The sequence below is a fragment of the Kogia breviceps genome, chromosome 2 (genome assembly GCF_026419965.1).
Source record: "Kogia breviceps isolate mKogBre1 chromosome 2, mKogBre1 haplotype 1, whole genome shotgun sequence".
NCBI lineage: Eukaryota > Metazoa > Chordata > Mammalia > Artiodactyla > Physeteridae > Kogia > Kogia breviceps.
This window is the reverse complement of record NC_081311.1, coordinates 61,086,251-61,102,411: the sequence shown is the minus strand read 5'-3', so window position 1 is coordinate 61,102,411 and position 16,161 is coordinate 61,086,251. Positions and strand designations below refer to the sequence as shown.

At 36.6% G+C, this 16,161-nt stretch overlaps 1 protein-coding gene across 3 annotated transcripts in view; it reads left to right on the top strand.

Annotated features, from left to right (window-relative positions):
* The window catches only part of MCU (mitochondrial calcium uniporter), a 204,145-nt gene that overhangs the window by 157,438 nt on the left and 30,546 nt on the right, over nucleotides 1–16,161 (top strand). For all 3 annotated transcript variants that reach the window (XM_059054251.2, XM_059054253.2, XM_067025420.1), the window contains one exon: nucleotides 272–338. In XM_059054251.2, the coding sequence (XP_058910234.1) occupies nucleotides 272–338 (67 nt within the window). The remainder of the gene's footprint in view (nucleotides 1–271; nucleotides 339–16,161) is intronic.

The following is a 16,161-nucleotide window of genomic DNA, read 5'->3' as shown; positions in this document are numbered from 1 at the left end:
TAAAACATGTATATATCATCACTCTTAGTACAAAAAATGCAAATTACAATTATGGTGAAATACTGGTTTATCTTGAAATAAACCAAAATGTTCATCACTATCATCTTAGGATAATCTGAGTTTGACTTTTATCTGTATTTTTAAATTTTTCTACAAAGAATACATACTATTTAAATAATTAAAAAGCTATTATTTATTTTATACATACACATATGCATATAACATTTGTTGTTGTGTCCTGACAATGGATGTGTCTTTTTGTATTTTCTAGGTGCACCAGAGGCTCTCTTCTTGGCCTAGTGGAGTTGTTTATTGCAGTACTGTTGTGCCCTCTGATGGTGAGTTTTGGCAAATCCATTTTTATGTCCAGTGCTTTTTTTTCTTTAATTCTTTTTCCCATTCTCAAACTGACATATAGATTTATAAACCCTACTCTTTTACTTGAGGCGGGCCTGGAGTCAGAGGGAGAAGGTGTTGGGGGAGACTAAAGAAGAGAAATAAAATTTGAATGAGGATATAGTAAATTTAGCAGAGAAATCAGGAAGAAAAACTAATAGACTTTAAGTTTTCATAGATCATGGAATGATACTGTCTACTCTTTCCATTTATGTTTTAAAACTGGGAACATAGTTAATGTGAAGATCACAGAAGGACCACCTTTGGAATTTCCTAACCATTGAGTCTTCATACTATGGATAATGATCAAACACTCCAGCTCCTTCAGGGTATCAAAGCCTAGACAGAAGCAATTAAAAGTCTGAAACCTCCTGTCCTTTCTTGTCTTTTTCTTCCCTTATGTTCAGGGCTGTAATACTCTTCTCTGTTGTGAGAAAAAATTGAAAAAAGATGCTTGGGAACCATAGTCCTTTGGAAAAGTCCATGATGATGCAAATTGGCAAGAGGATCTAAGCTTTGATTTTATTTACAGTAGTGGAGGAGATAAGTTTACAACTCTTCTTGTCATTTCTTTTACCTAGCATTACACATTTACAGTTTAGACTATTTGCTTAGGGTTGACTGTTAAATATATTTTCTCTTTGTAAAGTTTAGTGTGATAGCACTCTAACTTCAACCTTATAAACATTAATTCATAGGCATAGCAACCATTGAAAGAGCATCCTGCAAATTTACAAGGACACCTGAAGTTGAAGAAACCTCAGATGAACCATTTGAAACTCCTAGGATCCCCTGTATTTAATCAGTGTAGATATTTACAGTGTTATCAGAACCCGTCCCAAAGCTGTTTAGTTATCGGAATACACAGACAGTGTGCTCATATTCCCTAACCTTGGAGGAAGTATCCATTTTTGATTACTCATTTGTAGTATGGAAAGGTTAAAAGGAAAAATAGGCCAGAATTAAAACAATGAAAAATGGTAGCTGGCTTTCTTTTTCCTATCTCTTAGAGACATAGAGAGTTGATAAAGTGATATTAGTATATAAATAAAAAAGCAGTAGGTGGGTATCACTCTTGCCCTTAGAACTGTCTTGGCCCATTAAACAGCCAAATGGGGGCTGTACACATCTATACCAGCACCACTCCAAGGTCTTATTACTGTCCTCCATTGCCACTGCAGGATTACATCATTGGATAGTTTCAATAGAGAATTTCTCCAATATAAAAATATTGTTCATAGTGCTGAATCCTCTCAGCTTTTGCTGAACTAACAGCAATTCATTTAAAATTTTCTTGTTTTTATAATGTTGTCGAAAACTGTTAAATATTCAGTGTCAGTATTTATATATATTCATTAAGTTGTATATATTCAGTGGCAACTAAGTCACACTACAACAGGACACTTGTGCCAGTAGTTGTTATGATATTCAGTGGCAAATAATTTGAACTAATGAATTCATACTGAAATTTTTATTATGAATTTTACCATGTAATACAGTTACTATTATCCTAATAACAATCTGTATGTAAGTCTTTCAGTAATGTAACAACGTACAGTTGTACTGGGGTATCTGGCTGAATGTTATCCCAGGACAAAAATGCTAGTATGTTGCCTCTGTGTTTGTGTGAGGGGTTGAAGACAATATTTTTACAGAGGTAAAAGGATACATACTTAAAAAAGAAAAAAGAGAAAGAGTTGCTCCCCAAATTCCTACCAATACTATTGCCCTTCTTAAGAAAATCAACTCGTATTAATTATCAAGAAACAGAAGCAGAAAATGATTTGATTTAATGCAACTCAGTGTCCTTACTACTCCCAAATTATATACCTTTTTTTTTTTTTTTTTTTTTTTTGCGGTATGCGGGCCTCTCACTGTTGTGGCCTCTCCCGTTGCGGAGCACAGGCTCCGGACGCACAGGCTCAGCGGCCATGGCTCACGGGCTTAGTTGCTCCGCGGCATGTGGGATCTTCCCGGACCAGGGCACGAACCCGTGTCTCCTGCATCGGCAGGCGGATTCTCAACCACTGCGCCACCAGGGAAGCCCTATACCTTTCTTATGTTGTACTTCTAAATTAATCTTACCTTAGGCTGGTATAGCATATATGAAAACTCTGCTTAATACACAGCTACTTCAACAGAATTTAGCCACCAGTAGTAAACATCTCTACCATCATTCATTGCTTCTTTTTTTTTTTTTTTTTTTTTTACGGTACGCGGGCCTCTCACCGCTGTGGCCTCTCCCGTTGCGGGGCACAGGCTCCGGACGCGCAGGCTCAGTGGCCATGGCCCACGGGCCCAGCCGCTCCGCGGCATGTGGGATCTTCCTGGACCGGGGCACGAACCCGTGTCCCCTGCAGCGGCAGGTGGACTCTCAACCACTGCGCCACCAGGGAAGCCCCATTGCTTCTTGTTGTGACTACTGGGTCATATTCTATAGCAAGTGAGAGCTTGACCCTTTATTTTTTTAAATACAAAATCTAAAATACCACATTATATAATTGTGATATTTATATACCTAGTATATAGTATATATACCTAATATATACTGCCTCTCTATAATTGCTTGTTAGTTTTGTTGTTTGACAAAATCTTCTAGATATGACTATGATAGCCGATGTAAAATATATAGGTTATCTTAAGTTTATCTTAAGTTTAACCTCCCTACCAAAGCAGTCTAAAAGGTTCTTAATTTTTCTTGTGTCATAAATACTTTTGAGGATCTGGTGAAAGCTCTAGAGTCTCTCTCTAGAAAAAAAAAATTTATATACACATAGGAAATGTTATATATAATTTCTTAATGATACAGTCTCTCAAACCAGCTCATGGAATCCCTAGTCTCATGAACCTCAACTCAAGAACTGCTTTGGCTACACTGCACACAAGTGCACATGCACATCCCTGTACCCATGCCCGTGTTCCCTTTCATGAGAGGCATTAGGCTTAGAGGTTAAGTGTCAAGCTTTGGAATCAAGGTTTGCATCCCAATTCCACCACTCAACCACCTTTTAACCTTAGGCAAAGTAATGAACTTCTTAAAATCTCCTTCCTCATGTGTGAAACGGAGATAGTAATAATTACCACCTCCAAGAGAAAAATGTACTTACCCTACAGAAATAGTACTTACCCATCAGAAGCTCTTATTCTTTTCTTATATATATATATATATATATATATATATATATATATATATATATATATATATTTATTTATTTATTTATTTATTTATTTTATTTATTTATTTGTTTGCACTGGGTCCTAGTTGTGGTAGGCAGGCTCCTTAGTTGCAGCTTGCCAGCTCCTTTAGTTGCAGCACGTGTGCTTCTTAGTTGCGGCCAGCAGGCTCCTTAGTTGTGGCTCACAGGCACCTTAGTTGTGGCTCACCAGCTCCTTAGTTGCAGCACGTGGGCTCCTTAGTCGCAGCTCACTGGCTCTTTTAGTTGCGGCACGTGTGCTCCTTAGTTGCGGCTTGCGGGCTCCTTAGCTGTGGCATGCAAACTCTTAGTTGCGATATGCATGTGGGATCTAGTTCCCTGACCAGGGCTCAAACCCAGGCCCCCTGCATTGGGAGCTCGGAGTCTTAACCACTGCTCTACCAGGGAAGTTCCCAGAAACTCTTATTCTATAAAAAGTGCTGTGGTAGGGCTTCCCTGGTGGCGCAGTGGTTGAGAGTCCGCCTGCCGATGCAGGGCACATGGGTTCGTGCCCCGGTCTGGGAAGATCCCACATGCTGCGGAGCGGCTGGGCCCGTGAGCCATGGTGAGCCTGCGCGTCCGGAGCCTGTGCTCCACAACGGGAGAGGCCACAACAGTGAGAGGCCCGTGTACCGGGGGAAAAAAAAAAAAAAAATGCTGTGATAGTGTTAAAGACCCCTAATCAAAAAAATGTGGTTTGGGTCTTCTTGTTTTAATTTTTCTGTGTCCCATATCCTCAATTGTAAAATGACTAACTGAAATTTTTATGATTGTATGGCTTATAGCCTATTTAAAGTCTTGCAAATCTTTCAGGGGTTCTCCTTCATGGTAATGAAAATTAAGGATTAATGATGAAAGTAATTCTGTTAGAGACAGGTTGACTGTATAATTTCTCACTCAACCCAGCACACTTTTGAGAGTAAAAGGAGGACACCCAGAGTTGTCCTAACAGTTTTAAATATGGTAAAGCAGGACATGTCTTCACTGTAGGTAAGCTAGAGTAAGAGCAAGAAAAATAGTCTCTCTGGCTGCCTTCATTTCTGTATCCAGAAATGTAATGTTACTCAATTAGCCTTGTATTGGAAATTGCAGTAGAAAGCTGTGTCTTTTTTGTAGTTAACAAAATTGTAAGATTTCCTTACAAAAATTGTTTGAGGAAAAATAATTTTAGCATTGAACAGTTATTGAAATTCCTGTTTAATAATAAACAATCATCTGTTTAACTAACCCAAATATAGATAATATATATAAATTCTTAACCTAAGTAAAGTCTGTGGATGGTTTGGGGAACTGTATATATGCCCCAGTTTTTTCTTTGGTTTTTGTCCCATTCCTTTTTAAAAAACTTTATTGATGTATATTTTATATATCATAAAATTCACCTATCATCATGCAACCATAATAACAATCCAGCTTTAGACTATTTCCTTCACCCCTAAAAGTTCTCTTGTTCCTGTTTTGCAGCCAATCCCTGCTCCTAACCTAAACCTGAGGCAAACACTAGTCTGCTTTTTCTCTCTGTAGTTAAACCTTTTCTAAAAATGTCATATAAATGGACTCATTCAGGGGCTTCCCTGGTGGCGCAGTGGTTGAGAATCCGCCTGCCGATGCAGGGGACACGGGTTCGTGCCCCGGTCCGGGAAGATCCCACATGCCGCTGAGCGGCTGGGCCCGTGAGCCATGGCCGCTGAGCCTGGGCATCCGGAGCCTGTGCTCCGCAATGGGAGAGGCCACAACAGTGAGAGGCCCGCAAAAAAAAAAAAAAAAAAAAAAAAATGGACTCATTCAATATGTAGTCTTTTGCATCTAGCTTCTTTTACATATCCTGTATGGATATATGTTTTCATATCTCTTGGGTAGATACTTAGGAGTAGAATGACTGGGTCATACGGTAAGTATGTACGTAATATTTTTTAATTGAAGTACAGTTGATTTATAATGTTTCAGGTGTACAACAAAGTGATTCAGTTTACACACATATATATATACTTTTTCAGATTTTTTCCCATTATATGTTATTACAAGATATTTAATATAGTTCCCTGTGCTATACAGTAGGTCCTTGTTTTTAACTATTTTATATACAATAGTGTGTATCTCTTAATACCAAATTCCCAATTTATCCTTACCCCCCTTTTCCTTTGGGTAACCATAAGTTTGTTCTCTATGTCTGTGAGTCTATTACTGTTTTGTAAATAAGTTCATTTGTATTTTTTTTTTAGATTCCACATATGAATGATATCATATAATATTTGTCTCTCTGTCTGACTTACTTCACTTAGTATGATAATCTCTAGGTCCATCCATATTGCTGCAAATGGCATTATTTCCATTGTATATATATACCACTTCTTTATCCATTCATCTGTCGATGAACTTTTAGATTGGTTCCATGTCTTGGCTATCGTAAATAGTGCTGCTATGAACATTGGGATGCATGTATCTTTTCAAATTAGAGTTTTCATCTTTTCCGTATATATGCCCAGGAGTGGGATTGCTGGATCATATGGTAACTCTATCTTTAGTTTTTTAAGGAACCTCCATACTTTTCTCCATAGTGACTACATCAATTTACATTTCCACCAACAGTGTAGGAGGGTTCCCTATTCTCCACACCATTTCCAGCATTTATTATTTGTAGACTTTTAATGATGGCCATTCTGACTGGTGTTAGGTGGTACCTCATTGTAGTTTTGATTTGCATTTCTCTAATAATTAGTGATGTTGAACATCTTTCCATGTGCCTCTTGGCCATCTGTATGTCTCCTTTGGAGAAATGTCTATTTAGGTCTTCTGCCCATTTTTTTTTATTGGGTTGGGGTTTTTTTAGTATTGAGCTGTACAAACTGTTTGTATGTTTTGGAAAGTAAGCCCTTGTCGGTCAATTCATTTGCAAATATTTTCTCCCATTCTGTATGGTATCTTTTCATTTTGTTTATGGTTTCCTTTGCTGTGCAAAACCTTTTAAGTTTAATTAGGTCCCATTTGTTTATTTTTGCTTTTGTTTCTATTACTCTAGGAGACAGAGCCAAAAATTATTGCTGTGATTTATGTCAAAGAGTGTTCTGCTTATATTTTCCTCTAGGAGTTTTATAGTATCCAGTCTTACATTTAGATCTTTAATCCATTTTTAGTTTATTTTTGTATATGGTGTTAGAGAATCTTCTGATTTCATTCTTTTACATGTAGCTGCCCAGTTTTCCCAGCACCACTTATTGAAGAGGCTTTCTTTTCTCCATTGTATTCTTGCCTCCTTTGTCATAGATTAATTGACTGTAAGTGCGTGGGTTTACTTCTGCACCTTCTGTCCTGTTCCTTTGATCTATGTGTCTGTTTTTGTGCCAGAACCAAACTGTTTTGATGACTGTAGCTTCGTAGTATGGTCTGAAGTCAGGGAGCATGATTCCTCCAGCTCCGTTCTTCTTTCTCAAGATTGTTTTGGCTATTCAGGGTCTTTTGTGTTTCCATACAAACTTAAAAATTTTGTTCCAGTTCTGTGAAAAATGCCATTGGTAGTTTGACAGGGATTGCATTAAATCTGTACACTGCCTTGAGTAGTGTGGTCATTTTAACAATATTGATTATTCCAATCCAAGAACATGGTATATCTTTCCAACTGTTTGTGTGGTCTTCAGTTTCTTTAATCATGTGCTTAACTTTTTAAGAAACTGCAGAATTGTTTTCCAAAGTGGCTGTCCCACTTTGCATTCCTACCAGCAGTGTTTAAGTGTTCCAGTTTCCCCATATCCTCCCCAACACTTGGTATGGTCAGTCTTCTTGATTATAGATAGACATTGTAGTGGATTTGTAGTATTATTTCATTGTGGTTTTAATTTGCATTTCACTGATGACCAAGATGTTGGGCATCTGTTAATGTACTCATTAACCATTCAAATATTTTCTTTGATGAAGTGCCCAAACTTTTTGTCTATTTAAAAAAAATGGACTGTCTTCTTAGTATTGATTTGTAAGGGTTCTTTTTATATTCTATAATTTTTCCTGCTACTTTAAAAATAATTTTGTGGGAAATAGTGGACTTTTTAAATCATGTTTTATTATTAATGGCTGCTCATATACAGTTGGAGATTCTATATTTATTGTCATCATTATATTGAGGACATAAACATACCCCACCACTGTCTTTCATTCCAACTTTTAAAAACTTGACAACAAAAAAGAAATGAAAGTAATGAAATCATGAAAAATGATAGAAGAGAAAAGCCACAGTGTTTTAATGTGGGCAGAATTCTCATCAATCTAAATGTGAAGTTGGGAAAGCTGAAACACCATTTTATTTTTGCATTTTAAAAATATATCCTACAGTTTGAATTTTTTGTGTGTAAGTAGAAGTTTCATATTTTGAAAATACCAAAATATGGTTGAACATGTTCCATCACAAAAGTCTTTTTTTGAAGGCTTGTATAAAATTGGCTTTCACATTGCTAAGAAAAACAGCCGCATGAACATGGAAAGATGTTTAAGCTTTATGTGCTGACAGTATTTAAACTGGCTTAGTGTGGAGCAGAAGTAAATTTATGTCAAATTTCAGATGATGTTATCCATTCTAGGATTGCTGTCATTCATTTCAATATTTTGAAGTAAGTTTTGAGGGAATTGGAAACTATCCGATTTTCATCCAGAATGCATGTGACTTCATGAAACTACTGATATTGCTCTAAGGAGTTAGTTTCTGGTTTTTGTCTGTTAATATGCATGTTGATACAAAGAAAAATGCCAAATATGTGATTTCTTGTGGAAATTAGAAAATCTGTTAACATTAATGGCTATCACCATCTTTGAAATAGTGTTAAATTTCTTTTCCAAAATAACTACCAGGAAAAATTTTTTTTTTTTACTCTAAGGAAGATCTTGGTACTCTACGAACAGATGGCACATCTTCCAAACTTAGAGACATGCATACTTATATGGCCTCAGAGAAGAAACGAGCTCTACCCATTGCAGTAATACATTGGTTTTTTTCATTGGCACATACTGGCAGTGAAGACTTCGAACAGCCCTAAAAGAAGGCCTGCCTGCTACCACAGAAGTAATCACTATTATGAGAACAAGATTTTATGAGAAAAAGAATCAAAATAGAAATTCTTCCTTTGCTAGATTAAACTTTGGACAGGAGTTTGCTTTTTAAGAGAAAAAGTTTATCACAAGGAAGTGTTTAGTTATGGCTTGATTTACTTGTGGATATTTGGGCCTTTATGAATGAGCATAATCATTATGCTCATTATAGTCACTATTACGAATTTGGTAGAAAAATCATGAACCCTTCCAACCAAGCTGTAGCTCTGAAGTAGGTAGAAATAGACAACCTTGTGAATTTTCCAGCTGCTGATGGAAATTTCTCTCTAGGCTAGTCATGAATGGAGAGGTTTGTCAGTTTCTCTACAAGAATTAGAAAAACCTTAGAGCTCTTGAAGATTACCTCCACTCAGAAACCTTAAAACTAGAACTCGGATTTCCAATCGTTTCACTATTGATATTGCATCAAAAGAGTGAGTGATATGAATTCAATTCTAAGAGTCGTAGAGAAATCTTAGGTTCCTTGCATACACCTAGCCAAGCATCATCTGGTGAAGTGAACTATGAGAGCTGTGATTATGTTTGTTACCACATACCTTTCCCAGAGTCTCAGAGTTTTTACAACTTCTTTTCGTCAAAACAGAAAGGTACAACCTTTTTAGATATCAAAGATAATGTCCAAGTTTTCATGTTCCAAAACCAGGCCATTATGTGACTTCTTTATTCAAGCCAAACAGTAGCAGCCTTGTAACTGAAATGTACTTTTATATAGAATTAAAGTTTATTTTCTTTCTTTTTTTTTTTTTTTTTTGCGGTACGCGGGCCTCTCGCTGGTGTGGCCTCTCCCGTCGCGGAGCACAGGCTCCGGACGCGCAGGCTCAGCGGCCATGGCTCACGGGCCCAGCCGCTCCGTGGCATGTGGGATCTTCCCGGACCGGGGCACGAACCCGTGTCCCCTGAATCGGCAGGCGGACTCTCAACCGCTGCGCCACCAGGGAAGCCCTATTTTCTTTTTAAATTTGTAAATTTTTATTTCTTTTAAAAAAAAGAAACAACAGAAAATGGCTGTTAATTTTGATTTTAAATGAGGTAAAATGCTTCAGTTTTCGTAAACTTTTTTTTTTTTTTTTTTTTGCGGTACGCGGGCCTTTCACTGTTGTGGCCTCTCCCATTGTGGAGCACAGGCTCTGGACGTGCAGGCTTAGTGGCCATGGCTCACGGGCCTAGCCGCTCCGCGGCGTGTGGGATCTTCCCAGACCGGGACACGAACCCGTGTCCCCTGCATCGGCAGGCGGACTCTCAACCACTGCGCCTCCAGGGAAGCCAAACATTTATTTTTAAAATACTGCAATGCAGTAGTCTGCTCATAACAAAATACTGTAGGCTGGGTGGCTTAAACAACAACATTTTATTTTCTCACAGTTTTGGAGACTAGAAATCCAAGATCAGGGTGCCAGCACGGTTAGGCTCTGGTAAGAACTATTCCTAGCTTGCAGATGACCACCTTCTCACTGTGTCCCCACATGCTGGGGGATGAGGAAAGCTCTTACTCTTCATATAAAGCCATTGTCCTATCAGATTAGAGCCACCGTTATCTTCTCCTTTAATCTTAATTACCTCTTAAAGACACTATCTCCAGATAGTCACATGGGAAATTCCAGCTTCAAAATACAAATCTTGGGAGACCACAGTTCATTCCATAGCAGGTAATATGAAGGAAATCATTTTCCAATGCAACAAAATGATTGTATCTAAAATTTTTATGTATAAATCACTTTGAATTTTTTCAGAAGAGGTCTAAGAAGGGAATCCATACCTTCTTCAGATTCTCAAGGAGGTCTATTATCCAAAAATACCTAGGCACATGGAATTTGTTTATATCACTTAAGCTTTTTTTCCCCTTGTTGCCCTCAGTGGAACAAGTCATTTTTGTTCTCTTGGGGTTTAAAGGCATGATTGGAAATTTTCTCATGGAAACTTATATGATTTTAGGCTTTGGGTTTTAAGACTGTAGATTTTAGAAAAAAACAAGAAAAACTATTAAGGCAAGAGTTTTTCCATATTCTCATTGAATCTCCTAAGCAGCCTTCTGAGGTATTAGACTCTCTGCATTATAGGTAAGGAAACGGAGGTAAAGTTATATTCAGTAATGCATTCAAGGTGTCTCCTGTGGTAGAACTTTAGTACTACTAAATCTGAGATTCCAAAATCCATCATTCGTCTACTTATATTCTTCTAATATAATCCTAAAGTACAGAGAGCACTTCACTCTCTGTACTTTAGGATTATATTCCACATTTTACCACCCAGAAATTAAAGTGGACCAAGGGTCAAGGTTTAATGAAGTTACTTTCAAAGCAGCACCATAAAAAGCATTATTCTTTTTTGTTTGTTTGTTTAAATATTATTTATTTATTTATTTTGGCTGCATTGGATCTTCATTGCCTCATGCAGGCTTTCTGTAGTTGTAGTGAGTGGAGGGCTATTCTTCATTGCGGTGCATGGGCTTCTCATTTTGGTGGCTTCTCTTGCTGCGGAGCACAGGTTCTAGACATGCGGGCTTCAGTAGTTGTGGCACTCAGGCTCAGTAGTTGTGGCTCGTGGGCTCTAGAGTGCAGGCTCAGTAGTTGTGGCACATGGGCTTAGTTGCTCCACAGCATGTGGGATCTTCCCAGACCAGGGCTCATACCCATGTCCCCTGTATTGGCAGGCGGATTCTTAACCACTGCACCACCAGGGAAGTCCCAAAAACATTATTCGTAAAAAGAATATGTTAGAGCACTATATTAGGACAGGATTTTATTTTTACAAAATAAAATAGTTAATTCTCAGTAGAATGAGTAGATGAATGGAAGGAAGGAAGAGGATGACCTTTTACTTAGCACAAATGCTTTTGACATTTATGAAAGATTAATTATCTTCATAAACAGATTTTAAAAGAACCAGATTTAATGAAAGGTACATAGGTTGTACTACTATTTAACATAAAACCAATAATACCATGTATTTTTAAAAGATTTATAACTTTAAGTGTTTTCACAGCTTTTATCATTTAAGCCTCGTAATAACTTCACACAAATGTTTTTACGTAGTTCTACAGAGAGAGGTTCAGTTGTACAAATACTAATTCACCTTAGGTTCACAATGAAATATATAGCTGATTTCTCTAAGTTAACTTATACTATCAGTTGGAGGGACCCAAATGACTGGATTTATCAAACTACTAAAGTTATGATTCTATAATTGGGCTTTCTTATACTGATATGAAAAGATATTTTTTACATAAATATTTACCTGTTTTTCAAAATGAGTATTCTTTAAATGATAGTATGTGACAGATTTAGCATTTTTAATATACTATGAATAATTTAAAGAAATTTTAAATCATCTATTTTACATATCTAAGTAAATTTGAGGATGTTTTTGCCCTAATGTATAAGGAAGGGCCTTACTATCACCTAAATAATATTTAATTTATTCTATTAAAATGATAATCTTATGTTTTGTCTAATATATCATAATTTAATGAAAAAGGATTGGACTTTTGGAATTATATTTATGAACAAAGAAATTAATATTAAAAATAAATTATTTGAAAGTATCTATGAATGAAAACTAATTTAAAAATCTGTAAAGCATTTATTGAAAAGAATAAACTTTATTGAAGGACCTAAAAAAAGACAGAAATAAATGCAGAGTTATAATATGTTAATGAATATGAGGACAACATTGTAACAATTGTCAGTTTCCCTCACACAAATTTATAAACTCACTACAGTGTTAATATGAACCTCAATAGGAGCTGATGAACTTATTCAAAAATTCATATGAAAGAATAAAACTATACAAATACTTAAGATAAATTTGGAGTAGAAAGGGGGGGAAAGGTTTACCTAAACCACATATTAAGATGTATTTTTAAAACCATAATACTCAAAACAGTGGAGTATTGGTACAGGAAAGATTGTAGGATCAGATTAGAGAAACCTTGCGTATATGGAAATTTGACATGTGATAGAATTAGCTTTGTAAATCAGGAGAAGGGGCAAAGTCAATGGTGCTGTTACAATTGATTTCTTATTTCACAAAAGTATACTTCAGATGGCATAAGGAGTAAAACGTGAAACAGCTCTAAAAGAAAAAAAAACTTAGCCTAATTTATATCAGAAACTAAAACATGCCTCTAGAAAGCTGTTAGAACTAATAAATGAATTCAGTTAAATTTCAGGGTACAAAATTAATATATAGAAATCTGTTGCAGGAATTCTCTGGTGGTCCAGTGGTTAGGACTCTGCACTTCCACTGCAGGGGGCACGGGTTCGATCCCTGGTTGGGGAACTAAGATCCTGGAAGGCACATGGTGCAGCCAAAAAAAAAAAAAAAAAACTGTTATGTTTCTATAAACTAACAATGAACTATCAGGAAGAAAATTAAGAAAACAATCTCATTTACAATTGCATCAAAAACTATAAAATACCTAGCAATAAATCTAACCAAGGAGGTAAATACTTGTACTTAGAAAACTGTAAGACATTGATGAAAGAAATCCAAGATGACACGAACAAATGGAAAGATATACCATGCTCATGTATTGGAAAAATTAATCTTGTTAAAAATGATCATACTCCCCAAGGCAATCTACAAATTCAGTGCAATCCCTATCAAAATAACAACGGCATTTTTCACAGAACTAGAACAAATAACCCCAAACTTTGTATGGAAACACAAAAGACCCCGAATAGCCAAAAGAATCTTGAGAAAGCTGGAGGTATCATATTCCCTGGTTTCAGACTATACTACAAAGCTACCATATCAAAATAGTGTGGTACTGGCACAAAAACAGACACATAGATCAATGGACCAGAATAGAGACTGCAGAAATAAACCCATACTTACATGGTCAATTAATCTAAAACAAAGGAGGCAAGAATATACAATGGGGAAAAGACAGCCTCTTCAATAAATGGTGTTGGAAAAACTGGACAGCTACATGCCAAAGAATCAAAATGGACTACTTTCTTACACCATATACAAAAATAAACTCAAAATGGGTTAAAGACTTAAATGTAAGACCTGAAACCATAAAACCCCTAGGAGAAAACATAGGCATTACACTCTTTGACATAGGTCTTAGCAATATTTTTGGGATACATCTCAGGCAAGGTAAACAAAAGCAAAAATAAACAAATGGGGCCACATCAAACTAAAAAGCTTTTGCACAGCAAAGGAAACTATCAACAAAATGAAAAGGCACCCTATTGAATAGGAGAAGATATTTGCAAATGATATATCTGATAAGAGGTTAACGTCTAAATTATATAAAGAACTCATACAACTCAACATCAAAGAAACAAACAACCTGATTAAAAAATGAGCAAAGGACCTGAAGAGACATTTTTCCAAAGAAGACAAACAGATGGCCAACAGACACATGAAAATATGCTCAATATCACTAATCATCAGGAAAATGCAAATCAAAACTACAATCAGATATCACTCACACCTGTCAGAATGGCTATTATCAAAAAGACTAGAAATAACAAGTTTTGGGGAGGATGTGAAGAAAAGGGAACCCTCATGCACTGTTGATGGGAATGTATTGATAAACTGGTGTAGCCACTATGGAAAACAGTATGGAGGTTCCTCAAAAAATTAAAAATAGAACTACTATATAATTAAGCAATCCTGCTTCCAGGTATTTCCCCCTGTGTTCATTGTAGCATTATTTACAATATCCAAGATATTGACACAACCTAAGTGTCCATAGATAGATGAGTGGATAAACAAGAGGTGGTATATATGTACAAGAGCATATTACTCAACCATAAAAAAGGAGGACGTCTTGCCTTTTGGGACAGCATGGATGGACCTTAGGAACTTCATATAACTAACCATGTTGGACTTTATTGTTCTTAGCTGTAGAAGAAGGGCATTAGTCTGTATGATTTCTCTTACCCTTCCAACACTAAAATTCTATTATTGTCTTTCACATTCTTGATGCAGAATAGTACAGAAAGGGGAAAGAAAAGAAACAGATGATGGCAAGATCATAAACCACTGGAATCATCCATCATGTAATATAAAGTTCAGTTCAAAGTATCTCTGCAGAAAACACCCTAAATGTGTTTCTTTATTGTACGTGTTCCCTTTCATAATAAGTCCTTAAGAGATATACAATCGTGTTGAAACCAAGCAGGATGCTGTGGGGCTCCTAGGTACAAGTCCTTTCTGTGTCCCCGTTTCTTGTTTGTAGAAAATGGGCTTCATTCAGCCTCAGCCTTCCCTGAGTTCCAAAGGGCTGATTCATACAGTTGCTAATCAGGGAGGGGAGGGAATGCAGAAACAAGGGAGGAACAGTTAAAAAGCAATAGTGTAGCCTTGGGGCAGGGTCCTGGTTCCTCCTCAAGGAATATACATGACAGTATCTTTGAGTTCTTCTGCAGGAACTAAGGCCCCCACCCAGGTGGAAGATGGTAACTTCAGGCTGGGTGCATGATTCCTGGGGCACTGCCCTGTTACCTAACCTCCAACCAATCAGAAGAAAGTCACAAACCCTGCAGCCCTCACCCCAAACTTTGCCTATAAAAACTTCTCCCCCAAAACCATCGGGGAGTTTGGGATTTTTGAGCACAAGCCATCCATTCTCCTTGATTGGCCCTGCGATAAACCTTTCTCTGCTTCATACTCTGACGTTTCGGTTTGTTTGGCCTCACTGTGCATCAGGCACACGAACTTGTGTTCAGTAACAGTGTTCATAAAATGATATATTTTAGAGGAGATTTTTACTAATTATTTTGAACACCAACTAATTTTCCTACTATGAATTTTTAATAGTTGGCTAAATAACAAGCATTTGTATTATATGACTTTTTCTGCACCTAATGCTCCAAAGCCTGTTTTTTAATATATTACTTCTTCAACCCCATGTGTCTGTTGTCCTTGCACTTCTCTTCTTACTCTGGAAAATTCCTTGCCTTTTAATTTTTATTCGTAAATCAGTTGTCATATTCTATCTCTCAGTATTTGTATGGGATGCCCCATAATTTCTAGGTTTCTTTGAACCACACTGCTAGAGAACATACTTAGATTATTTCTTATTTATTGAAATGGAAATCAAAGCAAAAGATTTTTTTTAACCAACCAAAAAGTTACTTGATGCAATTTACACTTAAAAAGAGTATTTATCTCTAGAGAATAGTAGCTGACAGCTGTCATTAGCTTGTAAATTCCCATTGTGACTTCACTACAACCAACAGCAATTTTGTATATTGTTAAACTTGAGGAACTATGGTAATGGTTATTCTTCGGTTGCAAAACAAGAAATCTAACATTTGCATTATAATCTAGTGTGTGGGAAAGAAGGAGACCTGGGGATTTATTTCTAAAGCAGTATTGTAATAAAGTTTTGTCAGTTCTGAAATGTGCTATCCATGCAGAGTTTCTCAAAGCTTTCATATTTAATTTCTTTTAAAGGCTTCATAATCTTTAAAGGAAAAAGTTAAACTGAGTGATAATGACTTTAATTTTATCTGTTGAC